Source organism: Varanus komodoensis, unplaced genomic scaffold (genome assembly GCF_004798865.1).
Source record: "Varanus komodoensis strain SLA01 unplaced genomic scaffold, ASM479886v1 scaffold3, whole genome shotgun sequence".
Classification (NCBI taxonomy): domain Eukaryota; kingdom Metazoa; phylum Chordata; class Lepidosauria; order Squamata; family Varanidae; genus Varanus; species Varanus komodoensis.
In genome coordinates, this window is record NW_025335761.1 from 30,236,220 (window position 1) to 30,263,093 (window position 26,874).

General features: G+C 40.6%; 1 protein-coding gene across 2 annotated transcripts in view; it reads left to right on the plus strand.

The window, feature by feature from the left end:
• The window catches only part of AKAP6 (A-kinase anchoring protein 6), a 232,942-nt gene that overhangs the window by 38,833 nt on the left and 167,235 nt on the right, over positions 1–26,874 (plus strand). The window contains exons 3-5 of one of the 2 annotated variants that reach the window (XM_044436216.1): positions 3,763–4,029; positions 11,629–13,425; positions 22,644–22,766. In XM_044436216.1, coding sequence (XP_044292151.1) covers positions 3,763–4,029; positions 11,629–13,425; positions 22,644–22,766 — 2,187 coding nt within the window. The remainder of the gene's footprint in view (positions 1–3,762; positions 4,030–11,628; positions 13,426–22,643; positions 22,767–26,874) is intronic. The other variant, XM_044436215.1, reaches the window with a different exon arrangement.

Sequence of the window (26,874 nt, forward strand, 5' to 3'; positions counted from 1 at the left end):
TTTGAATAAATGATTAAATCTTTCCTTCCAGAGAGCAAATCCAGGTAAGGACATGTCCTGAATCTGTGAAGCTCTCTGTTTAGGAAAGCCAGCCAAGTCTCCTCCATGCAGGTTTTTATAAGATTTGTTTGCAAAACAAAGCAAAACCCTTTTTCATAAGGCCTTAGATGCATTGCAGAATTCTGCTCTATGGTTTCCTTGCCCTTGTATCATTTGATACTTAATTTAGAAGTGTTAATGGCACTTCTAAATTTGTTTGTTGAGCTGTTGTGGGAAAACCTGGGGTCTGAAAACTGTATGCGACCTCTTGTAAGATACCATGCTCTACTGTTTTTCTTTCAGAGAAAGAAATCTCAGGAGTGATTGCTTTCAAAAACTCTTATTTATACTTACGGTAATTAAAATAGCATCACTGTGACTATTGCCATTATTATTAAGTAGAAGGACAACTTACTTTAAGCAGAAAGTCCGTAAGATGATCTGAGAGAAGGGGTTCCCAAAGTGGCATCCACAGGTGCCTCCAACTGTGGCTACCAGGAAGTCCCCAAAGTTGTGCTTAAAGGCACCCAAAGTGTGTGTGTGTGTGTGTGTGTGTGTGTGTGTGCGCGCGCGTGCGCTTATTTATTTATTTATTTATTTATTTCTATATGCATACATATATTTGCAGGAAACGCATACAGCTCTCTAGCAGTTATACAAAGGTTTCGGCAAAAGTGGGCCAAATATCCAAATAAGTGTTCATTTTAAGTTTGTTCCTATATGCCACCCATTCATATATCAAAGCAGTGCAAGGTCTTTAGTCCCTTGCATTACAGGAAGCAAATGCTATCCTTCTATTGTCCTAATATTCAGCTGTCATGAGGGTATAGAGAATTTGTTTTCCTTTCCATTTCAATGGATGTAAAAAATGAAAGAGTGTGTGCATCAGTGAACATTATGGGATTATCACTGCAAATAGAAGTCTAATAGATTAAATAAATAAATATGAAATATTTTTCCTATACAAGATTTATCTCTGCAATAAAAGCAACAACTACTGCATTTTGCTAAAACACACGTTTTAAAGAAGCATTCATTTTATTACAGTTCCAGCAATTAATGGAATCAGACAAACCCCTTATTAAAGCAATGTTGCAGTGGCAAACAAACATGAAACCATTTAAAAAAAAAATCAGATGCAACATAAAACCCATAGGCATGACAGATGCCAAAGCAGAGAGATCCATGAATAAACATCTTTGTACTGGTACTCAGAGCAGTTTCTCAAATTCCCAAATGAATCGATGGGTCCGAAAGGGATGGGATCCCAGCCCTAGACTGTTTGATGTTCATGAGTGTAGACCTGTTGCTTAAGGAATCACTGTTTGTGTTTTTATTGACTATCCTAACTGCTCTGTTTACATGGAAAATGTCACAGAACTTTTGCCTCTCTCTTCCTTCTTTCCATTCTTGAACATGCACACTTGGCCGTAGGTCATTCTTTAGATGTTTGTCATAGCTCTGAAAAAGTATTGTGAATTGTTACTATGCCACGTCAGACGCCATAAGCAGGCTATAGTGAGGCTTAAAACCAGCCATGCATGTTGTTGTTGTTAGAAATGAACACTCCTGTTGTGACAACTCATCATGTTTTGGATTTCCAAAGATGCCGTTTCATGAGATTTTCAGCTGGTTATGTGTTCGCAATTCTAAAAGCATGTCCAGTCAGCTACCAAACAACCATCCCCATTTGTGAACAGTGGTGCCTGTCGAAACATTTTTGCTTTTTAAAAACTACCTTGCTGTGTGCAAACAGGGCAAGCAGATTGAGGCTGGAGCAGTAAATCTACTCTTCTCATCTGCAGTGCTCCTGATCTGGGTCAGGGAATGTGCATGCTTGCTTTGGAGTAAAGAATAAAATAAAGGGGGACCTACATTTTAATTAATAAGTATAACACATATAGGTAGTTTGCTACTTGCTTACTTATCATTAAGTACCATTTTCCGGATGAAAAAATAAACAGGGAACAAATGTACTCCTCTCATCTTTTGTGGTTGTCCTTAGCTGCAAGGCAGAGAGAGAAATGTTAGCAAAAGCACTGTGGGTGGGTGGGGGGAACTATATTAAGACATTTGCATAGATATGACCAATATCTAATTTTGGACTTGAATGAAGTGGGTGGTCTCCTGGACAAAATAAACCACAATATACTCATACAAATATTACTCCAAACACACATTAAAAAGAAGAAATGTATCAGAAGATCAATTTCAATTGCATATGCTAATTTACATGTAAACATAGAAACAGCGCGAACCAGAAGGGGCCTCCCGGGCCATCTAGTCTGACCCCCGGCTCCAGCCTGCTCCACTCACGACATGCCCACCATGTGGATGTCCAGCCTATCCTTGAACACCTGCACCGATGGGGCCTCAACGACCTCTCGTGGAAGCCCACTCCACACCCTCGGGGTCCTGACTATCAGGAAGTGCTTCCTGGCATCCAAATGGAACCTTGGCTCCCTGAGCTTTGCTCCGTTGGAGTGCGTTCTGCCTTCCTCTGCAGGGGAGAACAGGTCTCTACCCATCTCTGTGTGACATCCCCTCACATACCTGTATGTCGCCAACATATCCCCTCTGAGATGACAGTTTTGAAATGATTAGGCTAATTGAAAAAGCAATACAATAGATCTTATTGTGGTGGGAGAACTGTGTGCATTATGTACAGCGTGCAATCCAGGCGATAACTGTTGAGAGGCCCGCCAAGGACTCTAATTTCCCTCATTAAAGTTCTTGATTTTCAAACTGGCCTCTGAGCTAGTGGTGATTGACCAAGATAAAGATCTTGGGGTTTGGTGAAAATGTCATCCCAATGTCATTTCTGTAATAAAAGCAAATCCCATATTATGAGTATGCATAATTAGGAAAGCAATCAAAATAATACTGCCAATATCATCCTACCCTTATACACATCTCTGGTGCAATCACACTGAAAATTTATGTACAGTTCTGGTCACTGTGCCTAAGAAAGGAAATTGCAGAGTCACAAATAGAGAAGCTAAAATTATTGACCCTGTTGCAAAAGATTACTATGACTGGGACTATTTGGACAAGAAAAAAGTGAATAAAAATAAGTATGTTAGGGGTTTACAAAATCATGCAGTGTGTGAAGAAAACTGATGGGGAAATTTTTGACAGAAACCAGGGTCCCATAATCTCATGATGCTACCTGGTTGGATAGTCAGGACAGGCAAAAGGAAATACTTCTTACACACCACACAGCGAAAGTGTGGAATATGCCACCATAAAATTTAGTGAAGGCCACCAATTTGGATGGCTTGTAGTGGATGCAGTGTATAAAGAAACAGAGCCTTCCCAGTGTCAGCTATGCCAAATGTCCAGCAGTTTTCCTTAAGAAAAGGAAAAAAGCAGACCCTTTTCCACATAAAGAAATGAACCTTTCTGTTTGTGAAATGTAAAAATGTAATTAACCATTTATGGTCAGATTATTGTACAACGTTGCAGCTAATATATTGCAGCGAATGTAACAAATCGTTATTTGTTTTTCGGCACCAGGCGAAGACCTTTTTATTTAAGCGTTATGTTAATTGTTAATATTATTTATTTATTTTATTCTTTGGCCAGGTCGACTCAAATTATATTGTTTTTATATTGTGATTATTTATTTATTGTTGTGAGCCGCCTCAAGGCTTCGGCAAATGGGGCGGCATAGAAGCTTCCTAAATAAATAAATAATAGTCTTTTTTTCTCCATTTCTCACAGGATATATGTGAAGATATCTCTGATCACGTCGAACAAATCCATGCTCTTCTGGAGACTGAATTTTCCCTGAAGCTTCTGTCTTACTCTGTAAATGTGATTGTTGACATCCATACAGTACAGATTCTTTGGCACCAGCTTCGAGTTTCTGTCCTGGTTTTGAGAGAGAGAATTCTTCAGGGATTGCAGGATGCCAATGGGAATTACACCAGGCAGACTGATATTCTCCAAGCCTTTTCAGAGGAAACAAAGGAGGTATGGCAAGTGAATGTAAGAATTTACTTTTTGAACTCTAATCCTTAGTTGTGTTTGCACATCCAAGCTCTTAAAAGAATCCACTTAGTTCTGCTACCGCTACAGCCTACACTCAGTTCTGGCAATTCAAGCTGAGCCGAGTTCCCAGGGCTGCCCGTCAATTTATGGGCAATGCTGTCAATCTTAAATTAGTGCTGCAATCATGAATTCAGAGTGACTGAACTAGTTTAAATAAGGTGTGGGATTGTCAAGTTCACTTCAAAGTGGCAATGCCAGGAGGAAAAATGTCAAATGATTCTAGAGCCAAACCTGAAAGCCACCTTAACCTAAGTTGTCAAGTAACCTTTGCTTTGTTTTGTGTGTTTGCTTTGCTGTGTGGCTTGCTTACATTCTGTGATTAGCACAGAGAATGGGTGTATCAATCATAACATTTCCCTTACTGGAAAGTTACAGGTTCACATTAGCAACACCGGTAGAAGAAGCTTTTAAATTCACATTTTCCCTGTGATGGCACAAATGTGTATGCAGTCATTATAGGCTGGATTCTCGTGAAGCTCTAAAAACATGTGCTATAATCTAATTTAAATCATGTAATTTATTCAAAGTGGAATGTGTTCTGCACCACAGTGTTGCATTCCATTCCTATGGATACATTTCATTCTTGGAGTACCTTTGATCAGCCATAATAGCCTATCCCGACATAATCAGTATCACAACTTTTGGCATTTTATACTGAGGAGATCCCACATCAAAATTGACATAGAAACTCCCTGTGAAACTTGTTGTTCAAAGACCAGTTAAAACATGGTGGTTGCAGCTCAGAGATTGCTGAAAAGCACACAAGAATGTCACACCTACATGCTAGTTTGACATTTCTTGTGCTGTAGAGGATTGACATGGGAACCTACATGGATACTGCTACTTAAATATTGTGCTAGCTATCTGGGTCAGTTCCAATTAACCAGGAAACCTTAGATTCTGAACTTACTGGTCTCATGTGGACCCGCTTTTAGAGAGATGGATGCTAAACACATTTTCTTGAGAATAACCACTATTGTATTGTACAAACAGAAAACAATTTTTCAAGGAACTACATAACATGCCCACTCAGCTGCACCATTATGGAATGGTTTTAGAATTAAAAAGAAAGGATATCACAGCAAGTAGTATTGGTCCCACTGAGCCCTGACCTGCCCATGACAGCCCAGGTGCTGCAGGTTGGTTTGTTTTCCGCTACTGCCAACATCAGCATCTCTCAGGATGGCATTTAGGCCCCCACTAGGCTGTTGGGCCCTGGATTTACCCCGAATCTGGCCCTAGCTGGATGACAGTACAGGATGGCAACAGGAATGACATCGGTGCTTCTTGGTCATCTTTATGTATAATTCACTTTCATACAAGGTTCCTTCCCTTGCATAGTGTTGCATGGAATAAAGTCTGTAAGAAGCAGAAAGTATTATTGCAAATCTGTGTTGCGCTCTCTCTCTCTCTCGCTCTCTCTCTCTCTGCATGTGTGTATATATTAACTAAGTATCATATAATACCTTTTGAGCTCCTAATTGGAGAATTTTACATTCTGATGCCAAGAGAGATATTGCCCTTACTTGCTCCCAGTTCCAGTGCACATGAATAGAATGCAGGCAAAGCCAACTGAGGCTGCAGTAAAAAATTTGGATTTTCCTAAGCATGGAGCAGAACCAGAAGGATGTTGTGCTTTGACAGGATCAAGTCTTTTGACAACATCAAAGGAGCTCCTTGTTCAGATTCCAGAATTTGAATTTTAAATCCAGTCTCCAGGCAAAAACATAGCAAGTTCAAACTCATCTTTAGATCTGCCATTTCATTTACTCACTGCTATCAAGAGCCTGATTCGAGTGAAGGTAAACACTGAGCATGGAAGATTTGCACAGATTCAAACCTGTTTTCACAAACTCTTGCTTCTTCTATGTCAGTCTTCCTCAGACTTGTGCTATCCGGATATCATGTAGGCTGGAGAATGCTGGGGAGTTTTAGTCCAACACACCTGCAGGACACCTGCTGGGGGAAGGCATTCTGTGTTTCCATTGACTCACCTATCAATAGGATAGCAAGTTACTAAGATTGTGTCCTGTTCACTTAGTTATTTTTGCAAGACTACCCCCCCCCCCTTTTATTGCTACCAAGTGGTAGCTTTTAAAACGTTTACTCTCAGAGGTGGCACACTTGGTAAAGGCAATGGCTAGCTGACACAAAAGATGCTCAGAAGAACATGGGTGGTTCTTACATGAAGACCAGCAGACATGCATAGGCCAACCCCTTTCCTCTCCTGCCTCCATTTCCTGTCTTATACCTGTCTAGCCTGCTGCTGTCACAGATCTGGTTTTGACTAATATGCCATTTTACTAGCGTAAACGCATTGGTTTTAATAAATAATTTGCCAGGAGTACCTCTAGGCCTGCATGGTCAAGACAAAGCTTCCTAGATGAATACAATTTGGTCTTCCATGCCAAAACTATTTCCCAAGCAGCAGATACAAACAAGATTTGACAATCATTTGTGAAGATATTGGTCATTGTCCCAGGGCAAGAAAATTAGTCTAGCCTGGCGCCTGAGCTTAGCAAGGCTTTTGTCTTCTAAGAGGATGTGTTGCACTGCAGAAGCAGCCGCACCTTTCTTCCTGGTTGCCTGGCAGAGTTTTGCAGAGTGCCTTTGCCAATTAGAAGGCCTATTCTGAGAGATTTCTGATTAGTCATACACTTGGGGCAAGAACACATTATATTATATTGTATTAACAAAGGGCTCATGGCACCCAGCTGACTTTTTGTCACTCCTGATGTTTAAAAGACATTCCTTTTAATTAAACACTTAAAACTTCCTAGGATGGTACATTCTGCAAAATGAGGCTTCAGCCTGCAGATCCATCTTTATTACTGTGAGTGCCTGTGGTTCCCTCATAGGCACCAGTGGGATTCAGTGAGCACCTTCTGTGAAATGGGCAGCAGAACAGACACCTAGTTTCAAAAACAAGTAGTTTTCTGGTTTGGAACTCATACAGCACTTCTTCTTTTTCTTGGGCTCCTGGGCATGTTACTTTTCAGTATAACATCTGGGAAATAGATATTTAGCCACTGATTGTACCCACCGTGAAAGCCATTTTGTGGAGTTGTTCACAGCACTGCCAAGATTCCAGATGTGCCCCCTGGCCAAAGGTGCTTGGGAAACCCTGGTAAGGGTTGCATTAAACATTGCTTCTTTATGGCCAACTGACCACTTCTTACCATGTGGCTCAGTGTGGGGATATATATCTTTTGGGGGTGGGAACAGGTTGCATTAGCAGGGCTCAGCTCTACAGACTGCTTCGTCTGCTTTGTTGTGGCCCTGAGTCTGAGTTCCTGGCAAGCAGGCCCAGTGCTTGCAGGGCACTTGCTAGGAATTGAGCAAGCAGCATCTCTCTTCCATAGCACACTCAGCAGCCTTTCTTTGTGCTGCTGCACCCTGACATGGTGCCCAGAACTGCAAGCATTTGCAGACTTCCTCTCACTTTCCAAGACCGGGCCAAGCATGAGAGGAAGTCTGCAAATGCTAGAGAGGTGGATTCCACTGGGTTTTGTCCACACCTCACTCAGGAACTTCAAGCTGCAAATAACAGAATCAATAGAACTTGAAGGGGCCAAGAAGGCCATTGGGTCCAATCCCCTGATCAATGCAGGACTCCAGGTTAAGGTATCCCCAAGAGATGGTTGTTCAGGTACGCCTTGAATGCTTCCTGTGTGGGAAAGACTATGACCTGCTTAGCTAATAGGTTCCACTGCCGTGCAGCTCCAACTGTCAAAAAGTTTTTCCCGATGTCCAGACAGAATCTGGTTTCCTGTAACTTAAGCCTACTATTCAATGTTCTGCACTCTGGGATCATTGATAGGCCATCTCTTCCCCTTCTCTGTATGACAGCCTTACAACTATTTGAAAAGTGCTATCATGTCTTCCCTCAGTGTTCTCATAGTCAAACATGCCCAGTTCTTTCAGTCGCCTCACAAGGCATTTTTTACCAGTCCCCTAATCACCTTTGGTTCCCTACCCTGAAATCTTTCCCATTTGTTTGTACTTTTCTTAGGCTGTGGTGCCCAGAACTGGCTGCAACACTTAAGATGGGGCCTAAGCATGCTGAGCAGAGGTGAACCATGCTGAATACGTTGCACAGTTTAGAAGTGATGCATCTATTAATGCGGCCCAAAATAGCATTTGCCATTTTTCAGCCACAACAAATTACTGACTCATACGCAGCTTGTGATCTACAACAATCCTTCCTTCTTGTAGTATTGTTGAGCCAAGTACCCCACCCCATTGTAACTATGCATTTGGCTTCTTTTTCCTGGGTGCAGAAGTTCAGTCTGTTGTTTTCAGTCCAGGGTTTCAGCCTGTCAAGATTACTTTGAATTTTCTTTCTGGCCTACAAGGAATTAGCTGTCCCACCCATAATGTGTCATCTGCAGCTCTCTAAGCACTGTGTTCAACTACTTGTCTAGATTATCAATAAACCTGTCAAGGGACATTGGGTTCAGGAGCGAATGCTGCAGTACCCACCTTTCCCCAATTTGAGAAGGTGCCATTGATTAGCATGCATTGCAATTCTGTAGTCTATTGAGGATCCACTTTTTAGTTGTATCCAGCCCACTTGTAGTTGGCTTGCAAATCAATATATTATAGGGTACTTTTTCAACAGCTTTGCTGAAGTCATAAACTTTGCTGAAGATATATTATGTCCACAGCATTCGTACAATTCACTAGGGAGGATATACAAAATGGCTTCAGACTAGTCTGGCAGAACGTGTTCTCAAAAAATCTGCATTGGCTTCTAGTAACCACTGCATTGCTTTCAAGGTGTTTGTAAACTGACTGCAATACAATATGCTCCAGAATTTACCATGGATTGATGTGAGACCAAAATGATCAGTAGTTCCCAGGCTTCTTCTTTTGTCCTCTTTGTGAAAATAGGGACAACATTGACCTTCCTCCAGTCATCTAGCTCTTCATCCATCTTCCATGATTTCTTGAAGACAGTAGACAGTAGTTCTTCCACCAGTTCCTTTATTACTCTGAGAAGCTGTTCTTTGGGCCATGGAGATGTGAACTCATTCAAAATAATGCGGTGCTCCTTGACTACTCTCCTATCAATCTCAAGCTGTAATCTTGCCCTTTAGCTTGTATGTCACCTTTGCCAGGGAGGTCATAGACCCTCTTCTGGGAAAAGACTGAATGAAAGTAGAAATTGAGCACCTCTGCCTTTTTATGTCATCTGTTATAATTTTGCCATCCTCATTGAGCAGTTGAACAATTTCTTGCTTCTGTATTTTACTATGCATGTATCTGAAGAAAGCCTTTGGTTGCTTTTAGCATCCTTCACTCCAGTCTCAGCTTTAGCCTTACTGATGGCATCATTTATTCCTGAATAAAATGGATATCCATATTGTGTGCAGTAGCCCTGAGGGTCCAACTAGACTTGTAACTACGTATCTTATTTTTCCTTAATATATTACTTAGGGATCTTATTAGAATACACAATGTAAGGAGGATACCAGAAAATACTTTTTGTCTTGGGGTTCTATTCACATGCAGAGAGAGGTTTTACCAATCATTTTGGAGTGGGAAGTGCTAAGCTTCATCTCCTGTCACATTCTATGCCAAGTAAGATTCTCTACCTCTGCATGTAATTAAGGGAAACAGGATGATCAATGAATGTTATACATCTCACTCTTGATATTTAATAGTTTTGCAACCTAATAAATTAGGAGGGAGGGAAGGAGGGAGGGAGGGAGGGAGGGGAAGAAACTAAAGTGAACAAAACTGGATTTTGAGTGTAAGTTCTATCCAATAAAATTTCTACAGCTAGAGATGATTGCAATGAAAATATTTTCCTTTCCTCTCTATTCTTTGTATTTTAATAGGTTTTAGATAAAAGTATAAACATATTCATACAAGCTATTATAAATTATAAACAGTAAAAATACAGCAAACAAAAATGCATAGATTAAGGGAAATGTGTACAATAATGTATCCATTATCTACATATCTCGTCTAATGTGAGTATTTGTACATGCATTTCTCATTATTAAATTTCACTGGATTGCAGTCAGGAATAATTATATATTTGAGTCATGAATCTATACATTTTAATAGAATTACAAACTGATTAATCTCAAGTTTCAGAGGTATCACTAAATAAAAGCAGCAGCCTTTAAACTAAGGCTGCAATCCAGTGGTTTCTAGAAAGTCATTCCACGGATTTTTGGATATTAGGAGCTTCCATCTCCATGGTTGGAAATCAAGGTCCACCCATGATGGTCTTTCCTGGACAGAGGTGGAATTTTCTGCCAACTTGATTGCCCTGTCAGTGGTTCTCCACTAGTGGTAGGGGGGAAATGGGGCAGCCTGGGGACATTTGAAGTCTGCAGGATCTTAGAGTCAGCTAACATGCTCACCCCAGTAGAACTAGAAACAGTGCCAGCCAATAAGTTTGCTCCCACTGGAGGCAGTAGAAGGAGAAAAGCTCTCCCACCCTTTCTGTCCTTACTTAGAAATGTGCAGTTATGTTTCAAAGCCCTCTTCCTTGGCCTGATGTCTGTTAGCCATGAACTTACATTCTTAGTATTACACCAAAATAATAATCAATAAAACAATATAGTCTTAGAAAACCTTCAGGAGCCACTTAATGGAAATATTTTGTCTGTCCCCCAACTCCCCTGGATTTTCCAAGGAAATGATTATAGGAGAAAACAGCATCTGTAAAAAGAAGTCTTGGTTTAGATCTGAAGTTGCCTGCTCCCTCAGTTTCTTCCAAATACCCCTAGTGCTGTGAAATCCTGCACTACATCTCATGCTGTGCCAGATTTTTTTGATCAACAGGAGTGACTTTTCAAGGTGATATAGGCTGGGGAGCACAGTGAGAAAGACGGCTGGGAAAGCCTGTTGCAAAAGTAGAGTTCTGATCAGATGAATTATGATTTGTCTATCAAGAGCAGCAGCATCAAATATTTAATGACAGCCTGATTGTAATACTTGTTTCAGTGTGGCTGCACTGAACTTTCTGTTATACTGACATCCCAAAGATTGTTATCGTGGCATAGGATCCAGTTGCTCCCAGTGGATATGCCAGGGCAAATGGTTAGGTTTCTGATTGATTATGTTATTCTTAATTATTCCATTAATTTAAGTATTATGCAATTATATAATATCAAGAATTATATTAATTCTTAATATTATAAGAATTATTTCATTGCAGCACATCTATTTTCAGTGAGGTGATATAAAGTAATGTGACAATCTTGTTTTTAAGAATGATATTCTTGTTCTAAAGAGCAAGGAAGAAAACTACACCCAATTCTGCATTTGTTATGTTTAATATTATTATTTATTAATTTACAGTAATGACTTATTGCCTTTCCACAAATGTCAACAAGATAGTGTACAAAAATCCAGATGAAAAAACAATTTAAATTATGTTTAGTGTTACAGGTTTTTTGTTTGTTTGTTTAATGATAGAATCCATCTCCAGCTCATAGGAGTGATACCATTTTTCAAAACAAAACCAAACAAAATGATACAATTAACAAAAGCTTTCCTGTTTCTGTTTTGTCACAGGACCGGCTTGACTCATTAACAGAAGTGGATGACTCAGGACAGCTAACCATCAAATGTTCTCAAAATTACCTGTCGCTGGACTGTGGAATTACTGCATTTGAACTGTCTGACTACAGCCCTAGCGAGGACTTGCTTGGTGCTCTTGGTGACATGACCTCTGGTCAGGGCAAAGTGAAACCATTTGAGACCTGGAGCTGCAGTGAAATGGAAAAAGACTTTCCAGAGCTCATCAGAAGTGTGGGATTACTGGCAGTAGCAACAGATTCAATTGCTTCCAAATGTAATGAAAGTGTTAATACAAAAGAAATCCATTTACCTTTCTCAGCAGACCAGCAGGAGGAAGGCCAGGGTTTCAAAGCATCATCTACTGTATCCACTGAACATTCACTCATGCAGATTTCTGGGAATTCATCTCTTGGTAAAACATCCTGCATTGAGGATTCTGTGGTATCAATTGATGCTGAATTAGTGAACCAAGAGCTCCGACCATTGCCCTCCAGTGATGCAAAAAACAAATCGCAGCCTCACACTGAAAACTCAACTCCCAAGAGATCAATACGAGACTGTTTTGATTACAATGAAGATTCTCCCACACAGCCCACCGTACCCAAAAGAGGTTTGTTTCTAAAGGAAGATATATTTAAAACAGACATGGTGGTAAATGATATAAAAAACCAGATCTCTCTGATGTTTAAGACAGAAATAAGTAGGAGCACACCTTCCCTGTTAGATCCACCAGACAGATCCAAGCTTTGTCTGGCTTTACAAACAGCCTACAACAAGTGTCCCTCTGCCATCAGTCAGTCGTGTGATTGTTTACCCAACATGAGTGATCAAAATCTCAAGCTAACAATACAGAACCACTTTAAGGAATGTTCCATAGGTCTAGGTAAGTCCAGTGACAGCATTAGAAGGGAGAAGCTGAGGTGCAAGAAGTCACACGACATCCCTGAGGAGGTGGCATCATGCAGGTTATCTGGAATCGTATCAAATGCTACACTGACAAACCAGGTAAAGAAAAGAGGGGTCACTGCTTTGCAAAATGGAATCACTTTTGGTAGCTTGCAGTCCATAGAAGGGACAGACAGTGATTCAACCTCCGTATCTTCCGATCCTTCCAAACAGCCGGAAGTGAATGGCCAATACTGCAGAGAAAGAGCTTATTCTGCTTCGCCTGCTCACAGCCAAGTGAGCAGCATTTCAGCTGGCCTAGAGTCTGCTGTGTCTTCATCCCCAATTCTTCCAAGAGGCAAAAGGACCCGCCCATCTTCTCCAAGTTATGATAATACAGATGTTAATGTTGCTGAGGCCTGGTATGGGTCTGATGAATACTTAGCCCTCCCATCACACCTCAAACAGACTGAAGTATTAGCTTTAAAATTAGAAAACTTGACAAAACTTCTTCCTCAGAAACCTCAAGCAGAGGCCATTCAAAACATTGATGACTGGGAACTATCAGAAATGAATTCAGATTCTGAGCTTTACCCAACATATCAGATCAAAAAGAAGCACAAAAGGTTAGGTAGAGTTTCTCCAAGCTCTTCAAGTGACATCATCTCCTCAACAGGTGACAGCATTGAATCGGGCCCACTTAGTGACATTCTTTCAGACGAAGAGCTTTGTACATCCTCACCTAGCATTAAAAAATACTTAAACGACAGGCCACAAAACCCACCAGTGACTCAATCATCCGAAAGAAATGAAATACCTACCACAAATAAATCAGCTTTAATTCAGCAGCTGATGCAAGATATACAACACCAGGATAATTATGAAATTATATGGGAAAAAATGGAGGTAAGGAAGAAATTCACTGTGCATTTACATCTTTACCATGTTGTTTATGCTGTGCCTAGAGCAGAAAGCCAAGGATTGAGGGTGGATGGGCTTATTGGACTATTTTGAATGTGACAGTTCCACAACTGTTAGCATCATGCATTTCCACATCAATTTGCAAGGTATTTTATGGTATTTTATGCTAAAATATGCATTTGATGATGAAATACACATCTGTATGCATTTAGTACATGTTGTTTTATATGCATCTTGGTATCTCTTAAATGCCTAAATCTGCCATCACAGAATTCAGAGATGTGCACATCCAGAATGAAAATTGTGCTTCCATCTTCACATTAATCTGAGAGGTACACATTGGATCAGTTCACTTCCAAATGGGACCAGGCAAAAACCCCAAGCATTCCTATTGGTGGGGGAAGAACCAACAAAAAACTGGGATGAAACAGCCCAGTTAACTTCAGCTGTGCTGGCTGTCCCATGTGCCAAGTGCAGCAGGTGCTGTGCGAGAAAGTCAGATAACTTGCTTTACCAACACATACAAGACGTAACTGGAATGTGGGAGGCACTCTGTGCAAGAAGCTGTGCCAGCAATCTGTGAACTGTATGCTGCTAAAATACATTGGTTGTAAATGATACGATTTCATGAGTATTTAGATACTTAGGGCTTATCCAGAGTTGCATTTCAGATAGATCCCTAACTCACCTTTTTCTAAAGTCGTACAGCATGGCAAATTATACATTGATGGGCCATTGCAAATGCCCACCTCTTGATTAAATGAAAAGTTGGGGTGTGTTTTGTTCTCTTTTGCATCTGATGCTGCATCAAATGTATTTTATAGACATGGCAGTGTGGCTCCCTCTTGAGGCCTACTGTTGCCATCACAGCTCTTGCAGAGTTGTGCTCATTTCCTAAAAGTCAGCTAAAGGTCTATAAACAGCACTTGTGTGGTAAAAAGTATTAACACCACATGGATTTCAACAGTGATCAGTGCATACTCAATGAAGTCATGGGAAGCCTCTTCTTGCTAGGAAATCTTAGGCAGAATGCAGTATTAGGTTTTACACTGAAAATGAACTCAGGAAATAAAGTTAGATTTGGAAAATAGTTTTAACTTTCTTGTTGTTTGAATTCCAGCCATACACCTTAAATGGCAGCCATGCCAAACCCTAAACTGCTGTAGTTCTCTTACGAATTCCAGGCTTCCAGTTTTTATGAAATTATCATTATATGTATACACCCTTCTTCCTCTAAGGGACTTGCTCAACCACCAATCAATGAGGACATAAGAAAAGCCATGTTGGATCAACACAGTTGTCCATCCAGTCCAGCACTCCATTCACATGGTGGCAAAGCAGCTGTCCACAGGATCCTTCAAGCAGGATGGGTACAAGACCTCTTCCTGCCCAAGCACCTCAGCAGTTGTTGTTTCTGGGCATGCCAACTCTTATAACAGAGGTAGCATGTAGCCAGCAAGGCTAGTAGCCACAGATAGCCTCCTTCTCCATGAATTTGTCCAATCCTCCTTTAAAACTCTCTAAATTGGTAGCCATCACCACTTCCCATGGCAGCAAATTCCATAATTTTACAATATGCTGTGTGAAGAAGCACTTCCCTTTATTGGTCTTAAGCCTTCTGCTAAACCGTTCCAGGTTTTCGTATTATGGGAGAGGGAGAGAAATGTCTCCACTTCGTGCACACCATGCATAATTTCAAACACCTCTTTAACGTCTCTCCAATCCCTCCTACCACCTACCCACCAACATGAGTACAGGGAGGTGTTGGCTGAGTGGGAGGGGGAAGCCATTGTTCTTCTCTGGCTTGGAGAAGCATCTGAGTCAGAAAAGAATGCAGGGATCAGTGCTTCAATGTTTGCTTCAACTTCTTCTGAGTACCCTGAGTTCCCAAGACTTGTTTTTCTGAACCTGGTAATACAGGCATAACTGCTCTATACTTCTTCTGAAAAAGAGGAAACCTCGCCTGACAGTAGCTGATTCATATGATGAACAGAGACTCCTGGCCCTTCTGCTGCCATACACAGGGAAACCGGTTCTGGAGAGGGAAGTGCATCCCCAAATGCGTGTTGGAAGGAGCAATCACTGCACAATCACTGTGATTCTGAACAGTCACTGTTTAATTACCTCAGGCTTCTCACATCACCAAATGTCAGCTCTCAAATAATACAATTCAGCAGAGACAATTCGCATTTGATGACATTTGAAAGTCATCAAATGCTGAATAAGTGATAAGAGAGCAGTTGACATACACGACATACAAACGTCCCTAATCCTGAGCACTCACAACTAAATCATAGAACAAATTAATTCCTTGTCCCAAGTACTGGCTTAGCAGCACTACATTAAAATCCCAGTCCTTCCTGTGTGAACCAGCGGATGGAGGTTCCAAATATCAAAAGGTACCATCAAGATGGACTGCACATCTGTCTCCAGGAGATGTGGAAGCCCCTCTCCACTATGACGCAGACACATGCATGCATTAACCAAGACAAAGTAATGAGAATCCCAGGGTAGAATTAAATCCTCTGCATTGGCAATGCATCTATTGCAGAGAACTGTGCACAAGAATGCTTTGTAGTCAGGGAAATCACCTGCAAGACTTCACTTACATTGAAAAGGAGAGGCAATTGCTTCTGGGGAGCTTGTAATAGTTTAAGCATAGGTACAAGGAAAAGCCTAGAGGCAGAAGAGAAAAACAGATACACTAAACAGGATGTGTATGCAGTTGTTTCAGCTTCAGGTACCCTTCTGCAACTCAGTCTATAGCAGTCCACATAACATAATATGTATGTCAGCCTCTTATATATACTTATTAATCATCTTATGTGTAAGAGTGGGCATGGGATACCAATTTTTAAACAAATGCCAGCAGGACTTTAATGTTTAGTGTGTTTACTGATGTGGCATATTTCGGATGCAGTGAGAATCATCTGTCATCATCTGTCAGCTGCTCGTACACGCTGGCCCAGAAGCAGCCAAGGCTGAACTGATGCTGGGTGGAACAGCGTAATTCCTGGAAGAATGCTAAGAACACATTTAAAATCCTTCTGGTGAGACTGCGCTGTAGCATGATCAGGCCTCCAGATGGTGCTGTTTACTTAGACAATATGATTTAAAACCTGAACAATGTTATCTATCCTCCAACAGTAATTTTTAGTGTCAGGCTTTCAGTATTCAAAATAATTTTCAATTTCTACAGTTGTTTTCTTTTGAATAGTTCCATAAAATTTTATAGATGCCATCCAAAAAACAGTGGTCTTATAGCAATTCATGCTTTCTACTAGAAAATAGACCTCCTCTCCCTGTGACAGAAATAGCCACTGCAATATTTCTTTGCTTGTATGCCTTTCTAGCTAGGTTTCTCCTAACCTTGGATTTTTTTTACTAGAAGCACATCTGGCTGTGATAGTAGTAGTATAAATTCTGCTAATAATGGCAGGGGAATTTTGCATTATTTTAACAAATGAATATGACTTAGCATTCTGCCTTTCCATCATCTGAGCATTGTGCATGTTTTCATCTCACAGTTCAATAACACAGTTTAAATATTTCTTCATTCTGTAGTTTGTCGTTCCCCCACCATATGAATGGACACAAAGAAATCTTGAATACTAGTGTTATGAAACTTTTAAGTAGGATTATGCAGTGTAATATTTACAAATTGAATCTAGGTTCCAAATTATATATTGAATAGAGTTGCAAATGTATTTATAGGTTGAATCAAGTTCCAAATTGTCCTTTTATTATAAAATCATTTTGTGAGATGCCTGGGTGATGCAGATGCTGGCGAACTTAGATTCAATGGTGCTGCTGTACCATCTCCTGCTTGTGGGATCCCATGGGTAACTGTGCTGGACTAGATGTACCCTTGGACTGATCCAGCTTGTGTTCTTCTTATGTTCTTCGAGTTACACTTTCATTTTCCCACATTATGAATTGCATCTCCTCATCACATGCAGCCTCCACTTCCCAACCCTGCCTAGCTAGAGCACTGGAAAGCAGCTTTTGGGTTTCATTATCTGCTCTGGATAGGGAATTGTGCACAGAAATAGCTGTTGTAATTTCTGCAGATAGTGTTGTAAAATGAGCTGCAGTTGCCCTGGCCAGCAGCAGGGGAAGAAGAGGGAGGGAATTAGTCTCCCTCCCTCACTTTCCCCTCCCATGAGTGGATTGAAGGAACTTGGCTGGAACTCCAGGTGAATGACCAGCAGCCCGAGGATTGGCTATGGGTCCTCATCCATAAGGTGTATGCAAGAAATCAGTTCATGCTGGGAGGAGTGATCTTCCCTCCACTGCCAGCCTGTTTGGTGGGGCAGAAAAGGAAGAGAAATAAAGAAAGAAAGGCAGGTGCCAGAAAGAAGCAGAGAAAAAGAAAGGACAGCACAGTCCTTAGTAGAAAAAAAGCTTCCCTGGCTTTCTGCAGTTCCTGGACAGAGCATGTGCTTTATATGTGGAGGGTCCCAGGTTTCCCTGGTGAGGGTCCCAAGGAAATGTTGCGCTCTCATACCCTGGAGACAATGTGCACAGTACTGAATTAGATGGAATATGGTCCAACTCACTATATGGTGACTCTATATGTCCCTATTATATTTTTTAGATGACTGTATCTGTACAGTCTGACTGCTGCACACATACACATGCGGATCAAGGGCATCATCTGTGCTTTTGCCAAAGCAATAACTTACCTCTGGATGCTCAGCCCAGTGTGTGCTCTTTCCTTTGTGCTTCCATTGATCTCTGTTTATTATTTGTATAAAATTTATATCACACCATTTGGCTACAAGGTAATTTATAACATAATTAAAAACAAATAAAAATGTGTACAATAGAATCACAATAAATATGGAAGAACTGATTTAAAATAAAATCAGAGCAGCAAACTAAATATGTAAAGATTAGTACTCCATAGCTACTATGGGGAATTAAAACTATGGATTAAGCTTGGAATGAGGCTAAACGTAACCTTTTTACTGCTATCAAGACTTGGGAGCAGTTTGCCACCAAATTTCAGTGGCAAAAGAGTGATGCTTTTTTTCCCCTGCTCCCAGTGGAAGCACCAGTAGGCAGAAATATCCCTTGCCACAATTGCTCCCCGATTGGCCCTAAGGCTATAAGGGAAACTGCTAAGCAAGCCCCCTAACAAAGGGCATAAGCTGTGATTTGGAAGGCAAAAAGACACTGGGGCAAGAGTTCAGATGTCCATTGTATGAGTGTGTAGATGCATGTGGGGACGTGTTCTTGAAATAACCTGGTCCCAAGCCATTTAGGACATTTTGATATTGTGACCAGAACAAATTTGAAGCTAGCATAACTAGGATAATACTGAAATACTAGTCTGAAGTGAAGTAGATACAAACCAATATCCTGGCTGCTCCATTTTGCACTTGAAGCTGTAACATTTGATGATGGTTTGGATTTACAAAATCATGGAGTGGATTGGGGAGGAGAACATGGATGGAGTAATATCATTCTGTATAAGGCTAGCCAGTGCTTTTTTTTGTAAAAATAAATAAATAAATAAAGGTGCCGGAACTCACGTCGCCGGCAGTAAGCGCGCGACCACACACACTGATCCCAAGCTGAGCAGCGTCCCAAGCCGAGAGCAGGGCCCTCACTATCTCACTATCAGATAGCAGACACAAAAGCAGCCTGCAGGCACTATGTTAATGATGCTTCCTGCTGATCTGCTATGATTCAAAATCACTTTGTAAAATCTATTGGAAAAAAATGTGCTGGAACGCTGTTCCGATGTGTTCTATGACAAAAAAAGCCCTGAGGCTAGCTAAAAAGTTAGGATTTTCAGAGCTGGAAGTGATTTCCCTTGGTCATACCAGGAATCTGTAGTTATAAGAGCCTTAACAGATAACTCCAACTTAAATACTTCCATTAAAGGAAAGCCCACCAACTTCTGAACTTTTCAACTGAAGTTACACTCTAAATTTACATTAATTCTAATGAAATAATCTTTAAATTACCACTGAACTTAAAACTGCTTTATTTGGCTGGACTGAGCCAATAATTTGTTTAGCATGTTAATATATGAATTTGTTGGGAGTAAGAAGGATGGTGGGCTTGGTCAACTGTTCCCATGGACTGTTGGCTGCATTCCAGATGATGATTCAAAATTGGAAAGTGAAGCATATTTCAGTGAGATTGGGGAACATGAATAAGCTCAAAATTCTGAGGTGGAGGAGATTATCACAAGGCCAGGTGCTTCACCAAGCCAGGCAGTTCCAGGAATGGCCAAGAGGGACAGCTACTGGGTGGGCTCCCTGAGGAGGAGCAATTTTCAGATGCAGAACACCCCTCCTGCCCTGGGGCTGTGCTTGACCCTGTGGTGAGGCATCAGCAGAGACAGGAGGCCCAGCTGAATGAGCAGTGCTCACCTTGAGTGAATCCCTTACAGAAGGTTGGTCCCAGGCATATTAAGAAGGAGAGTTCCTGGAGGCAGACACTAAATTGGGTTCAACAAACCACTCAGATCCATCCATAAAGAAATTTGCAAGGAAAATGATCTGCGGCTGGTGATTACTTGAAGAAGGAACCTTGGCTCACAACAGAATTAGTCCTACCAAGGAAAGTGAAGCAAGCAATCAGTAATATCAGAGATGACAACATAGATCTTAGGCTTGATGGCATGTGGCCATCAAGATACTGGATGGGATTGCTGGATGTGGGTCTTTAGACTTACAGAGTACTTTCTGGAGTTGTGGAATCCAATTGAGACATTGTTTTATAGGCTTGTTTTTCAGCAAAAAGATCACACTTTCAAGACTGGGATTATTTAATATCACTTATCAAAGCTATTCATGCTATCTTGTTCTATGTAATGATGCAAATACTTTGTATGGCGATCATGTTGATACTTGATACAATATCAAGGCAATTATTTTTTTAACTACCAATAGCATATGTCACGTGTGCTACTTCTACACTGTACCTAATTAGAAATATTTATCCTGAGATGTGCTAGCCAGTGAAAAATCTATATAAAACAGAACAAGAATTTCTGAGAGTCAAATATGTAAGCAACTTGGGCTCCCTTGTATTTGCACTATTCCTTCCAAATCACTGGTGGTGTTGCTTTGTCCCTGCCATTAGAAAAATGAAATACAGGATTCCTACATTAGAAAAATGAAATAAAGTTTTTGCAGGCTTATGACAAGCACTGTTGTGAGTAGTGTTCCCAGAAAGACTATCATGGCAAGGAAGACACCAACCCAGCTCTGTATGGCAGCCAGAGAGGAAACAGCTGCAGAAAGCTTAGTTGGTCCTTTGCCAGAAAGAACATCTATAAGGACTTTGAAACTATAAACTGGTTTTTGTCCTTTCTCCCCTCCTCCCCTCAACCCCCTTTCCTTGTGTGTCTTGACTTCTAAATTGCAAGCCTGAGAGAAGGGGCTATCATATTATTACTCTGTGTAAGGCTCTCCGGGAAGTTTCTGAAGCTGATGAATGCGATAAAAATACCATAAATAAATATATTTCTGTATTATTGTTTATTTATATTTATTGTAAGCTGTCCTGAGACAATTGAATTGTTTAGGATGGGATAAAAATATTCTAAATAAATAAATACGCTGGGCAGGTTCACAAGGCACATGACTCCATGTTGAGATCATACCTTTATGGCTCTGTTGTGTGACCTGGACCCAGTTCCACAATTCCTCTGTAGTAGGATTCGTTTTCTGAAACCACAGAGAGAATCAATGGTCTCTTCTAAGATTGTCATGCCTCACCATGCCTTCTCTGGTTGTCCAGATCTAGGATTACTGTTTTACCATTGCTGGTGTGGAAACACTATAGAGTCCCCTGGCAAGAGCAGCTGTGGCAGTGGCCACTTCTAAACGTTGATCTCGACTGCACTCAGGTCCCTAGCATCAAACATATCATTGCTCACTTAGTACCACTGACCAAGCAATGTGTCCATTTCCCTGTTTACTTTTTGACAGCATGAAAATACCCAGAGGGAGAAAGGGGAATTCATGGCAAAACTGTATTATTTATTAAAAAATTTCTGTGGATGATGGAATGACTGGGAAGCACCATAGACAGGCAGCTACACTCAGGAGAGGGGACCTGCCTCAGGACTGCAGTGGACCAATCAGGTGGAGGCTGCTTTGGCCAGGCACAGGAATAAGGAATTTTGCTTCTGGGGCTTGCCAGGATGCATGATGAGGCCAGGAGGATGGAATGGGGAATGTACAAACTGCCTTGGTAACCACGGTATCACCTGACCAAAAATCCACACCCTGTGGAAACAGCTCAGGGTTATTTGCCATGTCATGTGAACACAACCACGGTATAAAAGGGCCACACTAGTACCCTCAGTTATCTCAATATACTCTATGGCCAGCCTTTCCCCATATTTATCTTCAAAAGCCAATACATTATTTTAGCAAAGCTGCTTGATACAAAGCAGTACCATAACAAAAACATGAAAACAACATGATGTCAGCTCAAGGCTTTTGAGGGTTTTGGGGTAAGGTACGCTCAGCGAACCCCTTCTTTTGGTGAGTCTACATTCTCACCTCCATATCTTCCAGATATATTATTCCTTATTCTCTCCCTCAATATTAATTTTATGCATTTATTTGGTATGCATCCTGCCTTCTACTCCCAAAATCACATTCCAGGTGGTTAACAATCACAAATAGATTCACTCAAACATCAAAGGTCCTTGAACATAGTGGTCCTGTCCTCACCTGCTGGTGGAAGAACAGCAAAGAGGGAGCAAACTCAGCCTCCCTTGACAGAGAGGTCCACACCCTGGGAGAGGTCACTGAAAAGCCCCCCTTGCCCATGGCCAAATATACCTCTGCAGGCACTGGCATCTAAAGAAGCACCTCTCCTGCAGCCTGGGGCAGCTTATATGAGAGGAGACCTTTCAGGAAGCCTGTCCTTGTCCCAAGCCACATGCATAGTTGACAGATATAGGACAGTGAACAAGGAGGCAGTGGCATCTGTTCCTCCTCACCACCACCATTCTCTAGAGTGAGTGGCAGGTAAGCAAGGAGGTTGCAGCAGAAGAGATGGGGAACAAATCCAGGGACTCTTGAAGTGGGCCTCTGCTGGGCTGTGCGTCCTCGGCAGATGCCCACCATGTGCATCCTTGACACCAGCCCCCAAACAATTCATTTACTAGATTATATTTTTACTAACAACCATGTCTTCTTTCTCTTTCCTTCCTTTTGTTATGAAAGGGGTTTGTCAGCAAGCTGGACGAATTCATTCTCTGGTTAAATGAAGCAATGGAAACAACAGAGAACTGGACTCCACCTAAGGCAGAAACAGACAGCCTTAAACTCTACCTGGAAACACATTTGGTAGGACGAGATTGTACTGCGAAGTCAATAATGAAATGTCTGGCTTGTCTGGCTCTCTATTTTATTTTTATTTATTTCTAGAATGGATCATCTTAAAGAACTACATAACATAGACTTGATGATTGCATTAACTGAAAAGGCCAATTCATGTTCTGAAAAAAAACCAGATTCTGTTAAAAGGGGCTGTGGAGCAAATGCTATACCTCAGTTTAGGAGCCAGAAAGATGTTGTGATTATTATGATTATCTTCCAGAATGTCACTACAGAAAGTAATAGGTTTTCTACCATTAGCTGTAAAATTTGAACAAGGGCTCTTATAATATTAATGAAGAACTCATTATCAAATAACACTGCATTTTCTGCATTTTAAAACTGCCATTGGATCATTTATACCATTATTTGAAACATACATGATGCATATTTTTACAATGTGCTGTGGGCTGCCATCATTGATCTTATTGGACTGAAAGGAGCATTCCATTCATGAAGAAGCTTTGGAATCCATTGCAGGCAAGAATACAGATGGACTGGGGAATTGAAAGATGTGTTTCATTCACTCCTTCTCTGGCTTGATTCATTCATTTTATGTGCATCCTGTCTTTCTATCAAAACAATGGCACTCAAGTTGGATTAGACACATAATTAAAACTGATGAAAAAATCATAACAATTACAGAAATAATAATACACTATCCAGCCCATAATTTACAGACCTTTTAAAATAAATCTGTTTTAAATAAAAAAAATTCTGCCAGCAGAATGGCAGCCAGAGAAGGAGCAAACCTTATCCTCCCTTAGGGCGGAGTTCAATAGCCTTGGAGTAGCCACTCTTGGCTCATCACTAGGGTAGAAAGGGTCTCTCCTGAAGATCTTAAGGACTAGGCAGACTTGTAGTATTTTGGTGAGCCTGCTTCAAAGCCACATGGGGCTTTACAGCTTAAAACTATCACTTGGAATTCTGCCTGAAAACATGCAGGTAGCCAGTGAAGCTGTAACAAGGAAATAACTGGCCCAGTTGACAGCATTCTGGACCAATTCAGTATCCTGGACAGTCGTGCCAGTTAAGGCACGCTTGGCTGGATCAGACCAGCCAGATTAGCATTTAAGTCTGTAATTGCTATCCTGTCTTTGCTCACTTTTTGCAGAGATTCTATATGACATAACTGCTTACCCAGTGCTTTCCAAAGCTTTCTGTGTTACCCAGTCTTTTTTTTTTTTTTTGGTTAAGAATCCATTTGTAACACTGTATAGAATTTTAAAAATTAAAAATGTAGTTCATGATTTTTTTCTGAATTTTCCTTTAATATATATTTCCATTCCCATATAGGCAGGGATGTCCTTTCCTCCTTTTCTTTTTTATATATCCATAGTCAAATAAGACTAATTTGCTATAAAATCAATAAAAGAAAGCAGTGGTTGGGTCCAGTCTTAGTCAAAACCACTGAAGTGAAGGTCCCAACAATTAAACAACAATTTAATACCAATAACTAAAGCACATATGTCCCCAGCAGGAACAAGACGATGTGTAGGGGCTAGACAGATAGACTGGTTGGAAGATTCAGTCTGCTGGTCTTTTTCCTTCTTGATTGCAGCTGCCACCTGCTGTTCACAACTTGTCTTTTGTCCATTATCGATCGGCGTAATTTTAGCTGTATCATTCCATAGGTAATCTACCTCAAGATGGTGATGCATTTCTGAGCATTCATAGTGGTAGCATAGCTTTGGAGCAGAAGAATAACTTCCAGGGACAGGGGGAGAGACTTGTAGCAGAGTCAGAATCTCCAAGTTCTGCCTGAACCTTATTTGCTCCGTATGCAGTATATGCAACCATTGCATCTCCATAGTGCATGTACATTGCAATGGGACACAATGTGAATTGGCTAATTCAGATGAAAATGTTAAAAAAATCCACTTGGAAATTTGGAAAGCAGAGAATTAAAATGCCCTCTTGAAAATATGAAAAGCAGAGAATTTTTATTTTCATCAAATAAGTCAAAAGATGAATAGAAGAAACCAGTTAAACCTATAATTTTCAGAATTTCAAATGTTTGTGTGTGGTGATAGTTGTGTTTACTGTTGGTCTGTAGAGGACTTCTTTATCCACATGAGTTTCTGAATGCACAGCAAGGTATTGTTGAAATATGTTATTCAGTGTGGGGAACTGCTGGTTAAAAGAGAGCCCATCTTGGTATTTAATGCTGCATTCCAATACACATTTAGCCATGATCAAGTCCTATCAAACTTCATGGGACTAATACCTTCATGGAACTTGCATTCATAGGATTGCACCATAAAGCTGCCTGGGGCACAGTGGTTTTCCCATATAATCAGGTCTACATTATGGTGTAGGAAAATACTCATGATTTCTTACTTTTAAAATATTATGTAATTACATATTATACAGTATTATGTAGATTTGTCATTTGAAATGTCATGTGTCCAAACAATGCATTTTTTGGGTACATGTAATACACACTTTCTGTCCCTCCCTTTTAGAAATATGAGTTTCTGTCCCTTCCTTTTAGAGACATCAGTGATTCAGGCTGCTATGTACAGTATCGTAAGAATGCATTAATGTACAGTAAGAATGCAACCCTATCCATGACTAACTAGAAACAAGCCATGCTGTTAGGAATACTGGGAGTTGTTGTGGGGGGGAGTGTCTTTCCGAAAATGGGTAGCATTGTACTTTAAGTACAATCTACTTCATGTCCCACTTAAATTACTTTAAGCCCCACTGAAGTCAGTACGGCTGGGTTCAGAACAGACACACATAGGATCGCCCTGTAAGTTATTTAAAGGGTGGCTTATTTGTAATTGGAAAATAGAACTAGACCTTGATTCCTATTAATTAGAATGTCAACTTTTCATTTGGTATTGGTCTGATAGAAACACTAATCTGTGTTTAAACAGAAGTCTATAAAATTAAGTTCCCATTAACAGCAGTGCCAAAATTATCTTGATAAAGAAGTTGCATTTTGTAAGAAGCTGTGGGGATGAAGGTCAGATACCCCAGCTCGTCACATAGCTTCTTACTCCTAGACCGTACCTTCACATGCACCATTTAGCTAGGATGATCTTGTGTGAAAAAGGCTCTCTTGTGTGTATCTGGTAGGAATGTATTACTCAAACAAAAGGGGTGGATGTGTAAGTTCTCCTGCACACACTTTCTTAATAATCAGATGGGAGAAGGGAGGGTTCAATAGTTCAATAGAATATATATTCATGTCTGCACAAAAAAGCTGTATTTATGACTGTATCCTTTACACACAAACATGCAACATTATAAGAAGACTTAAAAAAACACTTATAGTAGATTCTATTCGACGTATTGTGGCCTTGCCTTAGTAGCAAATCACTTCTGCTTGTTCAGTTTTGGACACTGATTTCACTGATGCCTCCTGTCTATTTAATGCCCTCTTCCAGAGGGTTACTGGCCCTACTGAATAGAACAGGATACGGCAAGGGCTGGGGCAAAAACAGAATGCCCCAACTTGCAAAAGCAGAAACACTTTCTGTCAAGGCAAAACCGCCTCTGGAGATACGCCGCTCTTCATAAACACCCATTGAGATATGCAGACTTGCAACTTACAGTTTTTGTTTTAAATTCTGTATGTTTTAATTGCCCTTGAGGTTTTTGGAGAAAGGAGTCAAAGGAAATTTAAACTATTCTGTTTTTATCAAGAATATTTTATATATAAACAATAGCTTCATTCCTGTTATTTGCCAAGACAAAAAGGTTATAATTAACTTCTATGTGGTATGGTAGTTAGAGAGCTGGACTGGGGCCTCGGAGATGTTGGTTCTAGTCCCCACTCAGTGGTTGAGTTTGGGCCAGTCACTCACCCTCAGCCTAACAAGCTGCACAGAGTTATTGTTATGAAGATAAAATGAAGCTTTGCAAACTTCCTTGGCTTCCTTACAAGAGGAAGAAATAGGAAATACAAATGCAGTGTAATAATAATAGCAATACTCCCTATATCTGCTTTATAGATATGTATTATGTAATTAAATTACTAGGGATGTATAAGGAATCCATTTTGGAGTTTGGGAATAAAATACTCAATTCCTGTAGGAACTTGTACATCAGGGAGTGGGCTAAAATCCTG